Source organism: Heptranchias perlo, chromosome 5 (assembly GCF_035084215.1).
Source record: "Heptranchias perlo isolate sHepPer1 chromosome 5, sHepPer1.hap1, whole genome shotgun sequence".
Classification (NCBI taxonomy): Eukaryota; Metazoa; Chordata; class Chondrichthyes; order Hexanchiformes; family Hexanchidae; genus Heptranchias; species Heptranchias perlo.
Genome location: NC_090329.1, coordinates 47,351,816 through 47,371,902, shown reverse-complemented (window position 1 = coordinate 47,371,902; position 20,087 = coordinate 47,351,816). Strand labels below are relative to the sequence as shown.

At 43.8% G+C, this 20,087-nt stretch overlaps 1 protein-coding gene across 3 annotated transcripts in view; it reads left to right on the top strand.

Annotated features, from left to right (window-relative positions):
* The window catches only part of LOC137321733 (kelch-like protein 29), a 459,448-nt gene that overhangs the window by 258,412 nt on the left and 180,949 nt on the right, over positions 1-20,087 (top strand). For all 3 annotated transcript variants that reach the window (XM_067984319.1, XM_067984318.1, XM_067984320.1), the window contains exon 3: positions 2,011-2,158. In XM_067984319.1, coding sequence (XP_067840420.1) covers positions 2,011-2,158 — 148 coding nt within the window. The remainder of the gene's footprint in view (positions 1-2,010; positions 2,159-20,087) is intronic.

The following is a 20,087-nucleotide window of genomic DNA, read 5'->3' as shown; positions in this document are numbered from 1 at the left end:
ATGACCACTGTACTATTTTCCCCCCTTTAATACAACAGTACTCTTCTAACCAGTGTACACAATGTCCCAGTGCATGTGTAGAATTTTTTTAAATCTACAGAGATTTCTAAAAATCTCCATTTTTAAAGAAGCAAGGCCCACTCCTGCTCCTCCTGGGTGCACAAAAATTGTCCCCATAAATTTTTTGGGCCTGTTCTTGAGCAGCCACTAGTGATCCCTTTAAGACCTGTTGATTAGGCCGCTCAACATTCCGCCCATTTCTACCTGAAAATTGCAAACAGGATCCTACGTCGGACTCTTATTTGCATAATTAAGCAGCCTCCTGTCCTAATCAGGAGGACGTGCTGCTTGCTCATTTACAGACCGGCCTGAAAGTTGCATCAGGTGGGCCTTGAGCATCAGTGAGACAGCCAAGGAGTCACCCTTCGATTTTCAATTGCCGACTGTTCGTTTTTCGGGCAAGAGACGGGTGGCTGGTAATTGAAAATCGCCCCCTATATGTTCCTTATGAAATTTCTTGGCTGGTTGGCATGGAGCATACATTAAGGAGAAAACCACTACAAGGAAGGGAGTGTGTGGTAACCAATATTTAGATACATAGGATTCGGTCATCAAATTTGCACATGCCTCCAAATTGGTTCAGATCTTGAACCTTGAGCTGGGATGGGTTCTGGGCCGATTTTGGAGATTGAGAGTTCCGATGCATCTAAATTTACATAATAATCCGATGTTCTGGATGGTGAATGAAGCGCAGATTGCCCTTTATAATTTTGTGATGAGATGCGAAGCACATTGCTAACAGTTGCTGGGCTTTTGTTTTGTTCATTTTTCACCTATTTGTTTTGTTTTTGTTTTGTTAACTGTCTGGAGCCAAACAGTTGGCTTGATTTTGATCTGGTTTCCTTCAACTGCTCCCACATTGACTCAGATAATAAAATGCTGCATTAAATAATTTCAACTTCTCTGGCTACAATCTAGTACAAGTAGTTCTAGAAATATTCCTAATAAAAATCCCACAACTGCATTTTACCTGTGTTTTGGTTTAGTTCCTGCAATAAAGTATTTAATGCTCTTAAGTGACTTGTTGTTGCTTGAATTCTTCCTGTGCTTTGTGCGTCACTGATGCTGTCATCCTGCTGTCTATTGCTGGATCTCTTGTATCTAGAGTATATATTGCAGAAAGATTATTTAAGACAAGTTTATCTTAAAATGTTGTGCAGTGTTATTATTTCCTTACTATGTTTGGAAATACATAGCCACCTGGTTTTAAAAAAGCATATGTTGTGAGATAGTTATTATTAGTGTTCTGCACAGAAAAATGTACAAGTATTATTTTTTCACAGTTAAAATGCATTCAAAAATGTTTGACTCTGCTCATTACCATTTTTATTTGGTACAAAGAAGAATTATGACGTGGAAAAGTATTTATCTTCACCTACGATTCTCTGCTGAGTTCAACTAATTTTACTTTGTTGACTCCCTGAACATCCATCCGCTGTGTTAATTACACACTTGGGAATGCATTCTGGTTATTCATGTAGAAGATGTATTCTGGAAATTTCCAGGTCATCTTTATTTTCTTCATCTTTTCAGAACTTCAAAAAACCTAAGAATTGGCTTGCAGTTTAGGATTTTGTTGGCAAAAATTGGAATTTTAAACAAAATCAAATGTTGGATCTAAGTTGTGTATCTCAGCCTTCAGAAAGCCAGAGACTTTAAAGTAAACAGGTAACCAAAGTACACAGTGGCCTCAATAGTTCTAAAAAGGTCACCGTGCCAAAAGACTGGCGTAATTCAGTTCTACCTTCGATTTATTGATGTGAAATAGCATAAATGGAAAGTATTAATTCAAACAGTATTATCAGTGGAATGGAAGAGACTACACAGTAAATATTTTTAATATGTTGTCAAATATTTCCAAAAAGAGCCTAGACATAAGGATGGTTTTGTGTGGTGCATATTACTAGCCATAATATCTAAATATATATACTTTTGTCTTCCTAAATGTAGCCTTCAAGCATTTCTAAGATTGACAGTCAGACACAAGGACAAATGCTGAGTAAAAGTGTGAGGTGGGGACAAACACCTATCAATCAGTCAACTCCCTGGGACACAGATGAACCTCCATCCAAGCAAATGAGAGAAATAGAAAATGCCGGTATGTTTTTTTATGCTTACGCCCAGGAGAAATCCTCTTTTTTTTTAGTTATGGAGTAATTGAGTGGTTCTCTCAAGAGTATGAAACAATAAATAGCTCCTTTGTTAATTAAATGGCAAAGCTGCAGGCTGAGACATTTTTTAATCAAAGCACAGTGCTTTTATTGCTGTAAACAGTCTGAGCAAGTAAACGGCTGAGGCTGTTCCACTTCAAAAGTTGTAAAGAATACTCTAAGCTGGAGGTTCCAACTCAACTAACCAGTGATAGCCCTAATTAAACATTACTATTAAAATGAGGGATGTTCTCAAACGTTGTCGCTAACCCAAACATGATTTTTTTTTTTGGGTGGTGATTAGTAGAGATACCCTTTTGTTTGCAATTTATAATCGAAAATGGAGTCTTTTTCCAAGGCACTGTCATTATTCATCTCGGCAATATACAGCACCCAGACAGAAAACAAACAACTTGCATTTATATAATGTCCTTAATGTAATATAGAATCATAGAATCGTTCAGCACAGAAGGAGGCCATTCGGCCTGTCGTGCCTTTGCCAGCTCTGTGAAAAAGCTGTCCAATTTAGTCCCACACCCCAGCTTTTCCCCATAACCCTACAAATTAGTCGTCTTCAAGTACATGTCCAATTGCCTTTTGAAAGTTCCTAAGGAATCTGATTCCACCACCCTTTCAGGTAGTGCATTCCAGATCTTAACACCCTCTGTGTGAAAAAATGTCTCCTCATTTCCCCTCTAGTCCTTTTGCCAATTATTTTAAATCTATGACGTCTGGTTACCAACCCACTTGCTAGAGGAAACAGTTTCTCCCTACTTGCTCTGTCAAAATCCTTCATAATTTTGAATATCTCTATTAGGTCTCCCTTTAATCTTCTCTGCTCTAAGGAAAACAATCCCAGCTTCTCCACATAACTGAAGTCCCTCATCCCTGGTATCATCCTGGTAAACCTCCTTTGTACCCCCTCCAAGGCCTTGACATCCTTCCTAAAGTGTGGTGCCCAGAATTGTACACAATACTCCGGTTGAGGCCTAACCAGTGATTTGTAAAGATTTAGAATGACTTCCTTGTTTTTGTGTTCAGTGCCCCTATTTACAAAGCCAAGTATCCCATACGGTTTCTTAACCGCCTTATCAACTTGCCCTTCCACCTTCAAAGATTTGTGAATATGCACCCCCAGGTCCCTCTGCTCTTGCACCCCCTCAAAATAGTACCATTTAAAGTATACTGCCTCTCCATGTTGTTCCTCCCAAAGTGCATCACTTCACACTTATCCACATTAAATTGCATCTGCTATGTGTCTGCCATTTTTTCAGTCTGTCTATGTCCTCCTGAGGTCTGCTACTATCTTCCTCACTATTTACTACGTTGCTAAGTTTTGGACCATCCACAAACTTCGAAATTGTACTCCCTGTACCCAAGTCCAGGTCATTCATATATAACAAGAAAAGCAATGATCCTAATACCAATCCCTGAGGGACCTCACTGCACGCTTCCCTCCAGTCAGAAAAACATCCATTCACCGCTAGTCTCTGCCTTCTATCCCTTGGCCAATTACGTACCCAAGTTACCACCATCCATTTAATTCCATGTGCTTCTATTTTCTGAATAAGTCTATTTTGTGGTATTGTATCAAATGCCTTTTGAAAGTCCACAGGGGTGAAATTGGACCATGTAGCGCCTGTTTTGTAGGCGCTACACGGCCACCTAAATCCCAAAAATGGCGTCCGAGATGCGCGTGCACACTTCCAACGTAAAGTACGCAGGACGTCATCTTGATAAAGGGGTTTGCGCGCACACCTAACGACAGCCGGCAGCATGAAGAGTGGGAAATTATGACGCGAATCAGTGTGCAACACTGATTTGAAGCAGCCGGTGATATTTTGGAACTCCATGCTCCAGCCAGCGCCCAGTCTTAACTTCGCAAAGCTGAACAGGACTTAAATGTCATGATGGACCCCCGACCAGTGCTATTTAAAGGGATCATGAAATACTTACAGGTTAGTTGCTGGATTATTTATTCTGGCTGCTGGTGCAATTGTATGTGTTATTGGACATTTACTATATTTGGACAAAGTTTCAATATTCTACTGAGAGTGGTCTGGCTCGTCTTGCAGTACTTTTAATGGCATTTAAAATATAGTGCCCAAAAAAGTTGCTTTCAGACATAGGTGGCCTGGTAGGACTTCCTCTGGGAATTGAACATGACTGGGAGAATGAAGAGAAGCCACACAGAGTAGGACAAGCTGCTAGAAGAGGGAGGAGGAGGAGCAGGGCACTCAGCAGGCGGCCATATCCGCAGAGGGTCTTCAGGGACCAATTCTCTCACCTCAACTTCAGCAACGACCAGTGCATGAGACGTCTTCGGGTCACAAAAGAGGTTGTGATTGAAATTTGTCAATTGCTGCAGCCACAACTGCAGTCTGAAAGCAGAGCAAGGACAGCATTGCCTGTGGCTGTCAAGGTGACCGTGGCTCTTAATTTTTATGGCTCTGGCTCCTCTCAGGCTGTTGCTGGAGATATAAGCAACATCTCGCAGATTGCAGTGCACTGCTGGATAAGGGAGGTCACGGAGGCTCTCTACACAATGAGAAACGGATTCATCTCATTCCCTTTTGCCAGAGACAAACAGGAGGAGTGAGCACGAGGTTTTGCTCGCATTGCAGGCTTCCCCATGGTGCAGGATGCCATTGACTGCACGCACATTGCCTTGCGTGCTCCTCATCTGAACTCGGGTATATCCATGAATAGAAAGGGATTCCACTCCCTCAGTGTGTAGCTGGTGTGCGACCAGAAGCAGCGCATCATGCAGGTCAATGCCCGCTATCCTGGCAGCAGTCATGATTCCTTCATCCTGCGACAGTCCTCTGTTCCACCTGTATTTCAACCAGCACAGCAGGTCAAAGGTTGGCTACTAGGCAACAAGGGTTATCCCCTCATGACATGGCTCATGACTCCGGTCAGGAACGCATACACACGTGCACAGCAGGCCTACAACGAGAGCCATGCTGCCACACAGAACATTATAGAGTACACCACAGGCGGCCTCAAGCAATGATTCCGCTGCCTGGACCGCTCTGGAGAAGCCCTGCAGTACCCAGCTGAGCGGGTATCAAGATTTGTCGTTGTATGCTACATGCTGCACAACCTCGCCATTATGAGGGAACAGCCCTTGCCACCGCCCATCAGACGAGAACCTGGGCAAGAGGTAGAGGAGGAAGAAACGGAGGAGGACATGGAGGAGGACAAGAAGGAGGAGGAAGTGCAACAGGAAGTGGAGGAAGAGGCAGGGAGGCTACAAGGTAGACAGGCCCTGTCTGCCAGGGCTCTGCATGATTAGATTATTAATGAGCGATACCAGTAACCTCAACGACACCTCCCCATTCACCAACAGTCCCACACTCCTTATCCTTCCTCTCCCACATGACCATCAAATTGACCTCCTTATGATTAATGTAAGGAATCTTACAACACCAGTTTATAGTCCAACAGTTTTATTTGAAAATCACAAGCTTTCGGAGCTTACCTCCTTCGTCAGGTGAGTGAGGGTTCTGATGATTACACATTGCTTCCTCCCTCAGCTCATCGCAAAAATAAAAACTACCACCAAATGCAAATTCAAATCCACATTTATAAATTAGCACATGAAATTCTGCAAACAAAATGAGACAGTTCACCCTTATGCATTCCCTTAGTGCCTGTCGTTTGTGTGCCTTTACCTTTCCTAGTGCTCCTACGAGGTACATCCCCAGTGGGTGGAGCATGCATGGTGGGAGGCTGCTGACCTTCAACTGAGGAGAGTGCAGGTGGCCTTGGAGGACGACCTCGAGCTGCTGTGGTCCGAGAGGGCCCGGCTTCAGTCTGCACCATTTCGGTCTGGCTGGCTGACAGGCAACAGCAAGGGCACTGGCGGAGTGGCAGGGGTGGGAGCAGGAATGCTGTCATCCTGAGAGAGGACAGCAGGTTCATATTCCATGGCACCAATGCCACTCTCCCAGGGCGGCACCTCAGCAATCTTGGTGATCTGCTGGAGAACAGACTGCTGGACTGCTGCGACACCCTGGAAGTCCCTTTCAACAGTGGTACCCAGAGCCACGATAGCAACAGTCTGAGCTTCAAATGCAGCAGTCAGACCTTTGATGACAGATGTTTGTGCTGCAATGGAAACTGTGACATTGGTCATCAGACGCTGTATCATGGTGGATTCCACAGGTGTGCTGATGGAGGTGACCTCCCGTTCCATGTGGGAAAGGATGAGCTCCAAGCTCTGCACAAAGCCCTGTGCCAAGTTGGAGCTGGACTCCTCCATGCTCCTTGACATTGTGTGCTGGCTTCCTGACAGGCTTTCCAGTGCATCAAGCATTTGATTGTGTACGCCCGTCAGCCTTCTTCTGTAGCCTGGCCCATCAAAGTCATCATCTGACTCTTCTGCAGCAGAACCTCACCCTCCAGTGAGCTGGCACCTGCGGTATCTTTTCCCCACAGCCTTGCTCCTGCGCACTTGTGCCCGGTGTCTCTCCACATGCTGATCCCTCCTCTATCCTAGCCTCTAAATTACGCACAGTGTCAGTCTCTGAACTGGTGGCTGCGAGTGTAAGATCGAGTGATGATGTGACTTCATCATCACTGTCGTCTTCCTCTGCCTTCTCTAATGGGGCCGGCTCCAGTTCTTGGGTATTTGAAATGACAAAGGGACACAGGATGAGTTGTGGTGCTGGGTGAGGCGAAAGTAAGAAGTGTATGCTGACACCATCTGCAGCACGAGTCAGAAAAGATTGTGGGATGAGGGAGAAGTGGGAAGCGAGAAGGAGGATTAGGTGTGCAGAGACCCTCATCATCAATACCTCCAGCACTGCCAGCGGCCATGGCCTCAGCGATGGCCCTTCCCGTGATTGCCAGCACTGTCTCCTTCATGGGGGCGAGGACGTGTAGGTGCGCTTGTCCTCCTCCAGTTCTTTCTTGCTGCCTCCTGTTATGCGCCACCTTCTCCTGCAAGAAAGAGGGAAGTGTGTCAGTGAGCGTCCTGCAATATGTTTGGGTGGTGTGGCTGTCATGGTTAAATAGCTGCCAGTGTGTGTGAGACCTGTGAGTTGTGGGTGTGCGGCTTACAACAGTGGTGAGGGTGTGACAAAGCATCTGATTTGAATGGTTGCGTACTGATATAAAGAGTTTGTTGGTATGTGGGTGATGGGGGTGCAGTGCGTGGAGCAGTGGATGACGCTAGTGGTGCAGTTGGTGGTATATGCCACTTGAAACTTGAACTCACTCACCTTGACAACTCGTATCAAATCATGAAACTTCTTCCTACACTGCATCCATGTTCTTGTCACTATGCTCCTGGCATTGACCTCGTCCGCTACTTCCTCCCACTGCCTCTTGAGCATATGTCTGGAGGGCCTCTTGCCTCCCTGCGGATATAGGATGCCTCACCTGTAGGGAATTCCTTATTTTGTGTAATTCATGGATGCTGATCGAATAGTCAAGCAAAGAAAGTCACCCTCACTCACGGAATTTATGTTCAAGTAAAAGTATTTATTTAATGATGTTATCATTCATATGAGCATTCATGAAGCAAAATCAAACCATACATACGACTTTCCTCTATAAAATCCCGTTATACGCTTAATAATTCTCAATGTTATTATGTAATGACTTAACAAATCATAAATACATCAGGCAAATCATTAATACATATACAACCTTTAAACCAAGGATTTTGCTCATCAGGCCTGAAGTTTGATCAGCTCTTCAGAACTCGAGGTCCTCTTCTTCTTGCGTGATGTTCAACTGCAGTGTGCGTTCCTTGTGACTACCGGGTGGTGAAGAGAAGAGACTGTTTTCTCTCAAAGTCTTCTTTTTATATTGTTTTTTACCAATAGGACATAGGATTGGGGAGAGTCATTCTTTTTGTCCAATCGCTCCCTGTTGGTATGCCTCAATCATTAATATACTTCAGTGATTGACAGTGGAGGCTTTGATCATGTGACTGGAGACCCTTTGATGTAGAAAAGACAAAAGACCATGTGCTCGAATGATGGGTTGTAAAATGCCCCTCACATTTATATACCCAAACATTCTTAATAGTCCTTGCGTCTCCAATTTTGATCGTTTCAGTGGCGTCAAATCCATTCCTTATACCATTTGACCATATGCTGGGTGCAACATTGTTTGATGTTTTACAAATCCCAGTTCTTTTGAACAGATTACCAGAGGCCCATGCTTGTTTTCACACCTATCACTGCCTTCCTGATCCAAAGCCTTTGATGTATGTCCTTGTTGTCTTTTCTTACATTACCCCCTGCTGTGTTGAAAAGCTTGTGCTTCCAAAAGCCTGTGTGTTTTGAAAACCTGACAATGCTTTAAGCTCAATATTATCCATCTAGTTTATTTATTTAATAATCTAAATATCTATCCACAGTAGAATGTCTTCGATCCCGAAACTCAGACTTCTCCAATGCCGTCAGTGTCAGTGAGGGAAAAACAGGATTTGCGAGAACACAATTTACCACATTACTGTGTTTGCAGGTTTTCAAATGTCTTTGTTTGAAAGGGGTACAGTTAACCCTTTCCTTCAAATGTCTTTTGTTAAAGGGGTTTTGAACCCCACACTCCTTCTGTCCACCTCTTCCACCAAGGCCTCTAGTGCATCATCAGAGAACCTTGGTGCACGCTCTCTCGCAGGCGCAGCCATGCTTCCAACTATCACAGCCCAGGAATCATTTCTCATATGACCCCCACTGCTTCCTGCAGCCACAGTGTACCTCTTCTTTAAGTAGCACTAGCAACTCACAATAGCGGGGCCCCCTGCTGATGCGTGCAGCCAATCAACAGCACAGGTAGGGCTGGCTGCACGCAGCTATCATTCATTCGTGCTGCCTGCATCGCAACCAACGGGTGCGGGTTAATTGTGGACCGCGATCTCAGCGCCCGTGTTTGGGGGTTATCCAATTTAACCCCCCACAACTACAATATCTACTGCACTACCTTATCAACCCTCTATGATACTTCATCAAAGAACTCAATCGGATTAGTCAGACATTATTTGCCTTTAACAAATACGTGCTGACTGTCCCTTATTAACCCATGTTTCTCCAAGTGAGAATTAATTTTGTCTTTGACAATGGTCCCTAGTAGTTTTCCCACCACTGACGCGTTAGACTGACTGGCCTTCAGTTACCAGGTTTATTCCTCTCTCCTTTTTTGAATAGGGGTGTAACATTTTCAATCCTCCAGTCCTCTGGCACCACTCCCATGTCCAAGGAGGTTTGAAAGATTGTGGCCAGAGCTTCTGCTATCTCCACCGCTGTTTCCCTCAGCAACCTAGGATACATTCCATCTGGTCCGGCTGACTTGTTAACTTTGAGGATGCCAATCTATTTAGCACCTCCTTTCTAATTTCATCCTATCCACTATCTCTACTCCCCCCCCCCCCTTCTCTACTGCGACATTAACTTCTTCCTCTTCTTTTATGAAGACAGATGTAAAGTACGCATTCAGTACCTCAGTCATGCCCTCTGAATCCACAAGAAGATTTCCTTCTTTGTCCCGAATCGGCCCCACCATTCCTGTAACTATCATTTTACTTTTTATATGTTTATAAAATATTTTTGCGTTCCCTTTTATGTTACTCGCTCATCTTGTCTCATATTCTCTCTTTGCCCTTCTTATATCCTTTTTCAATTTTCCCCTGCACCTCTCTGTATTCTGCCTGGTTTTCTATTGTATTCTCTACCTAACATTTGTCATAAACCTCCTTCTTCTGTTTTATTTTGACCTCTATTTCCTTTGTTATCCAGGAAACTCTAGCTTTGAATGCTCTATCTTTCCTCCTTATGGGAATATGCTTGGTTTGTACCCAAACTATCTCCACCTAGAAGGCCTGCCATTATTCATTTACTGTTTTCTTGGCAAATCTTTGTTTCCAGTCCACCTGTGCTAGATCCCTTCTCAAATCACTGAAATTGTCTCTCTTCCAATTGGGCATTTTCACCTTTGATTTTTCTTAGTCCCTTTCATAACTACTTTAAACCTAATTATATTATGATCACTATTTCCCAGATGTTCTCCCACTGAAACACACTCCACTTGCCCTACTTCATTCCCTAGAACTAGATCCAGCACTGCTTCCTTCCTCGTTGAGCTAGAAACATACTGATTAAGAAAGTTCTCCTGTATATATTTTAGGAATTCTTCACCCTCCTTGCCCTTTACACTGTTTTTTCCCCAGTCTATATTAGGGTAATTGAAGTCCCCTATTATTTTTACATTTCTTTGAAATTTGCCTACAGATTTTCTCCTCCATCTCCTTTTCACTATTTGGGGATCTATTGTAAACACCCAGCAATGTAACCATTCCTTTTCTGTTCTTTAACTCTAGCCAAATAGATTCAGTCTTTGAACCATCTAGTATATCGTCCCTCTGTACAATTGTAATATTATCTTTAATCAATAATGCCATGCCCCTCACCCCTCCTCCTTTCTTTTTTCCTTCCCTATCCCTCCTAATAAAACATCCTTCATGGACAGTTATGGAAATTGCCACCGAGCAGTAATGGAGGAAGAGTATGGCGAGGTGACTGTGCTCATATCATGGAACATATGGTCAAAGAGGAGGGTTTTGAAGGAGGGTCGAGAGACAGCCTCGCTGAGGCATTTAGGGAAACCATTCTAGAGTGGAGTGTGAAGTCAACTGAAAGCGGAGCAGAGAACGGGGGTGATGCTAAGTAGGCCAGATTCGTAAGAACAAGAGAGGACATGCTGGCATTCAGGACTGGAGGAGGGCAGGCAAGGCCATGGAGGGACTTGTGCAAGGATTTTGGCGGACTCATTGGGGAATGGTGAGTCAATGGAGGTAAGCGAGGACAGGCGTGATAAAGAAACACGACTTAGTGTAGGGTAGGGTAGAGTTTTGGTCAAGTTGCAGTTTACGCAAAATGGAACTTAGAAGACCAGCAAGGACAAGAGTAGAATAAATAGATGAGATTGCATTCAAAGTTGCTGAATATTCCACTTTTGAAGGAAAGTTCTTGACCAACAAAGCTTTAAGGAAACTATACAGATCTCCTTCATGTGCGAAATGAAAATAGTATCAGCAGTTTTAAAAGAAAAAAAACATTTATATTGCACTTTTTATATCCTCAGGACATTCCAAAGTGCTTTACACCAATAAATTACTTTTGAAGTGGAGTCACTGTTGTATTAAACATAAGAACATAAGAAATAGGAGCAGGAGTAGGCCATACGGCCCCTTGAGCCTGCTCTGTCATTCATTAAGATCGTGGCTGATCTTCGACCTCAACTCCACTTTCCTGCCCGATCCCCATATCCCTTGATTCCCTTAGATTCCAAAAATCTATCTATCTCAGCCTTCAACCTACTCGACGACTGAGCATCCACAGCCCTCTGGGGTAGAGAATTCCAAAGATTCACAACCCTCTGAGTGAAGAAATTCCTCCTCATCTCAGTCTTAAATGACCGACCTCGTATCCTGAGAATATGCCCCCTTGGCATTATAGGCAAATGTAGCAGGCAGTTTGTGCACAGCAAGGTCCCACGCTATTACAATTTTTTTTTGTGTGGCATATGAGCCTAGAAATTCCTGCCAGTGAAAATATTTTTGGTGATAGGATCTGAGGGTTTCATGCCTGCTTCACCACATTGAGCTAAATTCTTGACCTAGCTACCTGCAACAATACATTGGGGTGAAATTCAACTTACCTTCACCTGTTTTTTGGACATAAAATGGCTGTTGGCCCTGCAAATTTTGGATGGCGACCCCCTGCACCCGATCTGTCCTGAAAGTGAGCCAGTCGCAATATTGGAAGTGGGCGCCTTTTAGATGTCTAGGGCACCTGAAACAGGAGTTAGACACCTTGCAAATGCAAATCATGGTTTAACACCAATTGTAGGACCCTGATGCAGAATTCAGGTACAAATGGGTGGAGCTTATGCGTGCAAGCTGTGCCTCGTTGCACCAAGTCTTGAGTGGCCTAAGCAGTGATTCATAAAGTTAACACTAGAGGCCGTTCAAGAAACAGCCACAAAATGTTTTAAAAGTTACATTTCTGTGGACTGCTCCTCCTGGCTCCGAAAAATACTGCTGGCTGCTGCCAGCCCAGGCTCACCCCCCACCTCCCACCCCCAGGAACCTACTTGCGGGCCGGCCCGGAGTCAGAGCCCAGCTGCCCAGCAGCATCCCCAAACGCCTGATTTGCATCCGCAGCACGCCTGTTTCAGTCAAATGTGGCCCGATGCCGAAATTTGATCGGGTATCACATCGACATCATCGGGCGCTCCTTTAGATTGCACCGCCCATTTCATGTCGGAAACCGCGCGTGTCGAATTTCTCCCTCATTGTTTCACACATTTTACTCAAGAGCATCATTTCATCTAATTTCATACAAGTCAGCAGAAAACGGGGGAATCAAATAAAATTCCTGTTTTCTAACTGTTCCTGCAGTATGATAAGTTCACCCATATAAAATAGCCATTAAAGTCCACAAAAGGTTCTTGCCTGTCGGGAAGAAATCCTTTAAAACTGCATAGCTCATTTATTTTGGCTACCTTTCCATTTCGAGCTATGGGGATTGTTTTCAGTGCTGCCTTTCACAGGGTTTTATAGAAGAGAACAAAGAAGGACAAACAAGGAGTGCCAACGATCTTAGAGGGCACCAGAGACAGATGCCATTCTGCTATAACTGTATCTACAATCCCGTGCACAACTAGTTGGCTGAAGGAAAGCTGCCTCCACAGATTCTGGGTTAGCAAGGTGGCAGTTATGGAGCAGTGCCAACCTCCAGGATAGGGACGTTACTGCCAGTGGCAGACAAGGTCACCACTTCCTTCAAATCTGTGCCTCTGCCTCCTTCTAAGCTACCACGAGGACATCTGCAGTATCAACTTGACAAATATATCCAATAGGCCACAGTTGCATTGTTCAGCAGGACCAACATTCACATTTCCTTTCCCACTGAATAGCAACAGCTGCATATGGAGCTGTCCATTTTGCCCACACTGCAGGCTTTTACAAACTACAGGGGGTTACTGATGGAATTCATGTAGCTTCTGACCCCCAGATGCAATCAGATAGTCTACACAAACAGAAAGGGCTCCTACTCCATCAGTGTGCAACTAGTCAGTGACCACCACTGTGTCATCCAGTTCTGTGCTCGCTTCCCAACTAACAGTCGTAATGTTTTCATTTTAAGATCTTCATTAATGCCAGGCTTAGTTGAAGATGAAGGCTAACTGCAGTTACCCTTGGAGACCAAAGCTGCACTCCTCAGCCATGGCTAATGACATTCTAGCAGCTGCCATGGACAGAAGCAAAGTGCAGTTACAACGCAACTCGTGCAACTATCAGGGTCATTATAGAACATACCATTGGCATCTTGAAGCAGCATTTCAGATGCCTCACCAGATCAGGAGACGTCTTATATTCCAGCTCTCACAGGGTTCCCAAAATCATCGTCATCGGCACAATTTTTCAATGCAAAGAGGCATAAGCATGGAGAAGGAAGACACTGACTTGCAATTAAGGCCAGAGCAGGGAGCAGATGCTGTCCAAGAGAATGTTGCTGCAGAAATACCAGTTCAGCCAGAAAGACCAGTGTGGCAGGAACTCGTACACGAGACATTCAGCTAAATGCACCCTGCTGTCCCCATAATACAGAGAAAGTAGCTCCAAGCATCTTCTACAAAAATGTCCTCTGCGGTTTCTCAACTAGTATCAATTCCCACTCCTTGTTATGCTGTTAACTCTTCTACACAAATAAAATGAGCTGTCTGGACCAAGTTTAAATACAGTTCTTGGTGTCATATATCAGTGATATTAGTGTCTTTTCCCACAGTGCTTCCCCATATTGCTTGAGTATTGTGTGTGACTTCTAACTCCCAACCTGTGCCAACTTCTGAACAATTCCCCAATGGTGACTGGTTGCAGGATTTCAATGGGAGCAGCTTCTGGGTCAGCTAGCTCTGTAGCTCCATGTAATTGTTCCTGAGATGACTCGACAGCTGATTCAGCCATGTGAGCTATTGCTGTGGTTGGCTGAACCTGCCCACTTTTTGGCATGTCTTGTGCTTAGGGCCTGGATCGGCCAGATTTAGTGTCACCTTCAGAGACAGCAGCCTCATCGGTGCCTTCTCCAACTGTGCCTCTGCTGCTGGGTACTGCCTTAGTATATCCACTGATCTGCATTGGAGCAGACCTGTGCGTAGCAGTGAGCTTTGTGAACCCCTGTTCAATATCTGATCTCCCTAGCATGTTGAATCCAAACCACAAAGTCTCTTGATGTTTGAAACCCAAGGCATTCATGCAGCAGTATGAGCATTCATGAAAGTAACCCCACTGCGCTTAAGATCTTGTCACTGGCATCTCAGCTGAAGATATCCCTGGTGTTGCTATGTGCTCCATGATGGTCCAAAAAAGCACAGATAATGCCTAACTCGACATTTCAGGGGATTTTGGACAGACTCAAGTGATTCCTGCAGACAATCCTGTTCTGACAGTACTCTCCTTGTATAAGTGGCCGTATGAGGTTCACATCCCTATGCACCTCAGCCTGAGGAAGGAAGCGAGTTGGTCCTCTGACCAGCAGATTCTTGGTCCTTCACTGTCATTACCACTTGCTCCTCCTTACATTTGCACATTGACTAATCGGTGCAACTTCCTCAAACTCACTATCTACATCCTCCAGTCTAAGTGTAACCTCACCGCTACCTCTGGAGGCCCCCAAGGATCTATCCTTAGTCCCCTCCTATTTCTGATTTACATGCTGCCTCCTCAGCGACAGCACCTTTTTTTTTATTCGTTCATGGGATGTGGGCGTCACTGGTGAGGCCGGCATTTATTGCCCATCCCTAATTGCCCTTGAGAAGGTGGTGGTGAGCTGCCTTCTTGAACTGCTGCAGACCGTGTGGTGAGGGTTCTCCCACATTGCTGTTAGGAAGGGAGTTCCAGGATTTTGACCCAGTGACGATGAAGGAACGGCGATATATTTCCAAGTCGGGATGGTGTCTGACTTGGAGGGCAACGTGCAGATGGTGTTGTTCCCATGTGCCTGCTGCTCTTGTCCTTCTAGGTGGTAGAGGTCGTGGGTTTGGGAGGTGCTGCCGAAGAAGCCTTGGCGAGTTGCTGCAGTGCATCCTGTAGATGGTACACACTGCAGCCACTGTGCGCCGGTGGTGAAGGGAGTGAATGTTTAGGGTGGTGGATGGGGTGCCAATCAAGCGGGCTGCTTTGTCCTGGATGGTGTCGAGCTTCTTGAGTGTTGTTGGAGCTGCACTCATGAAGACATGACGTCAGGTTCTACATATACGCTGACAGCACCCAGCTCTACCTCACCACCGCCTCTCTTGACCCCTCCGCTTCCTCTGTGTTGTCAGCCTGCTTGTCTGACATTCAGTCCTGGATGAACCGTAATTTCCTCCAATTAAACATTGGGAAGATCAAAGCCATTGACCTCCGGCCCCTCGCCGTCGATTCCATCTCCGTGCCTGGTCACTGTCTCAGGCTGAACCAGACTGTTCGCAGCCTAGCCGTTTCTGACCTCATATCCTGTCCATCACAAGGACCGCCTACTTCCACCTTCGTAACATCACCCATTTCGGCCCCTGCCTCAGCCCATCTGCTGCTGAAACTCTCATCCATGCTTTTGTTACCTCCAGACCCAACTATTCCAATGCTCTCCTGGCAGGCCTGCCATAAACCTGACCTCATCCAAAACTCTGCTGCCTGTATCTTAACCCACACCAAGTCCCACTCACCTATCACCCCAACTTATATTTTTTGAATGAGTTTTGAATGAGCATGGTGATTTTTCTTGACTGAATGAAGGAAGTAAGCATAAGCTAGCACCCCAGAATGCCTAAGGATAGTTGCCATGGTGTTTGAAATTAGCAATTGTGATTTAGCTATTGAAGACTGTGTTGGTGAAGTTTGTACTTACTGTTTATCAGAACTTTAGAATGATGGTAGATTTGTTTAATTCTGTGGGTGTTGTTTTGTGCATATTAGTTGTGGGTCATCTGTATATCATAAGTAAGTGTTTTTTTAACAGGTAACACTCCAGAAAGCTTAGAGGTAGTTACCATGATTATAGCTTACACTCTCTCATGGTGACAGTGAGCACACAGCTATCTATTTTATTTTTGAACAACCAGTGGCACGTGTGAAACTGATTGGGTTATTATCTTAAATGTACATGAGTAAATTCCATATGTCACATAAGTAAGATATCAATCTTGCTGTTCTGGGCATCATATGATGCACTAAAAAATATGGTGATGCAGTTTTAGGGCGACATGTTATATTTTGACTCTGCCCTCTGTTTCCTCCCCCCCACCTTCACTAAAAAGCTGCATTCATGTAGAACTGATTTTCCTCATCTCAAATGTGCTCGTGCTAGCTCTCTCTCTCTCTTTCTCATTCTCTCTCTCTTTGACTCTCTCCCACCATTGTCCAGTCTGTCACAGGTTTCCTTGCTTCGCACTCACTCTGCCTACTTCTTAAATTCCTTTTGCACTTCCACTTGCTTTATGGATGAGAAGGTATCAGGTACCACATCAGCAAAATGGCGCTGAACCTTATGGAGCAGAGTCACCAATACTAAAGTAACATGATTGTGGCCTGCCTCCCGAGCATAATTATCTCTCTGCTAATTAACAAGCAGCAGAAGGAAAAGGTCAGCACAAAGTGATGAGAATCCAGGAAAGACAGTGGAATAAGCCTTTGCATTATATATTTTGATTGAAAATAGTGTACAGCTCCCTTTTAGTTTCCAGTTGTATCCAAAACCTATATTAAACACCACATTTGGAATCAAAACAAGAATATTTAAGAGCACCCTTTAACGAGTTAGCAAAATCCCTTCAGTTTACTTTCCTTTGCTGCTAAGAAAGTGATTATCCTTGCAATTTCACATGTGCAACGTATCCACTACTTAGTCTGAGACAGACTTTTGAAAAAGGCTGCAGGCATTGGAGATGTAGTAAGTGATTGTAGGGTTGCGCTGTGTCGATCGACTGTTAGTGGCAGTAGTACTTACTAAAATGTGTGCATAGTGTGTCCAGCTTTTCCGCCAGCTTCATCTTCACAAATAAAAACAGAAAGTGCTGGAAATACTCAGCAAGTCAAGCAGCATCTGTGGAGAAAGAAACTGAGTTAACGTTTCAGGTCAACGACCCTTCGTCAGAACTGGAAGAAGTTGAATATTAAACAGTTTTTAAGCAAGTACAGAGCCATGGGAAGTGGAAGGGGAGGGTAGGAAAGAACAAAAGGGAAGGTCTGTGATAGAGTGGAGGGCAGGAGTGATTAGATGGTGCAAGGCAAGGAAGGTGGTAATGGGACAAATAAAGAAACAAAATATGGATCTAGAGGTGCTGTGTTCCTCTAGACCCTCGTGTTCACAGTTAGATTGCAGTTTCTAAATGCGGACTCCATCTCATATGAACCAAACGCTATGATTTTATTCTCTACTGTGTATCAGTAATACTGCCCAATGCTAAGAATTTACTTAGAGATTACATGGGATATCCACAAGGTTTTCCCATCACCTCAGAAGGTAGAAAAGTACCACACTGCTAGAACACTGTGTACAGTCGAAAACTTAACTCTCCAGATAAAATAATGTACAAAATCAAAAGGACTGACAAGATATTAACAGTATAATTAATCAAACTTGCACTTTACATAAATTGGGTTCCCTGTTTATAGAAAACCAAAATTAGCATCCATAATTTTTGCAGTTCCTCTCACCACAGAAGATTTATTTCTTACTGAGTTCCTATTTTCTCCTTTGTGCAGAAAAGACTAAACGAATAAAGACTGAAGACTCCAAGAGTATCCATGGTTTATGAGGGTGTCTTTCCTTTGATGCAGAAGCAATGTTTTTGAAAATTAATCACACAGTATTATCACTAAAGAATAAAGAGAAAAGGCGCAATTTTTTTTTATTAATTACTAGAACATATTTACCAAAAGTGGTTATTGAAGCAGACACTATAACATCTTTTAAAATTAAATTGGATAATTATTTGAAAAGAATATTAAGGTAAGGGAAGGGAAATGGTATTAGAATGAAAAGCTCCAGTTAAGGAGCTAGCACAGGCTTGATGAACTGAATAACCTCCTGTGCCCTCGTTTCTATGATTCTATATGAACAGACATACATCACTGGTAAACATGGATCACTGGCTTGGAAACAACATTGAGTCAAAATTCCCAATATGTATTACTTCATATTTATCTACATTAAATATGTTAATCTATTTTTAACCCGTCTTAAGTCTTCTAGAAGTTTTTTGCAGTCCTCCTCACTGTTTGTCAAACCTCCAACATTTGTGTCCTTTTGAGATTGTGATACCCACATCCAAATCATCTATATATACCAAGGACTGCCCTTCTCCAATCCAAGGAGTACCCATTTACCCTAACCCTTTGTTTCCTGTCCGTCAAACAACTTTCCAACTATGCTCCTACATTTCCTTTTATATTATTCATCGGATTTTTTCTAACAAGCCTCTTGTAAGACTCTTGTATCGAACAACTCCAAAAAATCCATATAAACTGCATTTCCTTTATCTATCCAGTTAACAATGACAACAACTTGCATGTATATTGTGCCTTCAATGATGAAAAATATCCCAAGGTGCTTCACGGAGGCATGATCACAAAACGGACGCTGAGATATTAGAAGGAATGATCTCAAGCTTGATCAAAGAAATGGGTTTTACAGAGGGATTTTAAAGGAGGAGAGTAAGATTGAGCACTTTAGGCAGGGAATTAGAAGATGGGACCTACGTAGGACAGGGGTGATGGGTGAGCTGGACATGGTGCGGGAAATGGTTCAGACAACAGAGATTTCAATAAGCTGAAGTTTATGAAGGGTGAAAGACGGGAAATCAATCAGGAGAATATTAGAATAGTCAGGATAAAGGAACAAATGATGGTTTCACCAACAGAAGGCTGAGGTTGGGGATGAGTCAACGACAGTGTTACAGAGGTGGAAGTAGGCAGACTTTGTGATGGAGAGGATATAGGGTCGGAAGCCTAGATCAGGATTGAATAGGCCACCAAGGTTGTGACGGTGACCAATGAGGGAGATGGAATCAGTGGCAAAAGGGTAGAGTTTGTGACAGGGGACAAAGACAATGGGTTTGCTCTTCCCGATGTTTAACTGAAGGAAATTGTGGCTCATCCAAGACTGGATGTCGGACAACACAGAGGCAGTATAGGGGTCGAGAGAGAAATGGTGGAAAGGTAGAGCTGCGTGTCGTCATGCAAGAGCTGAAGTGGGAAAGGGGTAAAGGAGCACAAAGTATTCCCTTTAGCCTTTCTAATCTCCCTTTTCACCTCCCCGTTACTTTTTCTGTAGTCCTCATGATTATCTTTAGCATTGTTAACCCGAATTTAGCCCGAAAAGCTTCCCTTTTAAGTCTCAGTTTAGTTTTTATCTATTTATCCACATAACTCTATTCTTTGATGCACCTCCTTTCACCTTATAGGAATATATTTATTTTGTACGCTATCCATCTCCTATTTGAAGATTTCCCACTGTTAATCTCTTGACCCATTTGCTAACTTTCCTGTCTAGCTAATATGCGCCACTTCCTTTCTTATTTCACGGAAAGTTGTCTTTTTTTCTAGTCTAGCACTCTTGTCTTTGACCATAAGACCATAAAGACCATAAGAGTTAGGAGCAGGGGTAGGCCATTTGGCCCCTCGAGCCTGCTCCGCCATTCAGTGAGATGATGGCTGATCTGATTTTTACCTCAACTCCACTTTCCCGCCTGTTCCCCATATCCTTTGACTCCCTTGCTGATCAAAAATTTGTCTAACTCAGCCTTGAATGTATTCAATGACTCAGCCTCCACAGCTTTTTGGGGTAAAGAATTCTTTTTATTATCTTTTTCTGTCCT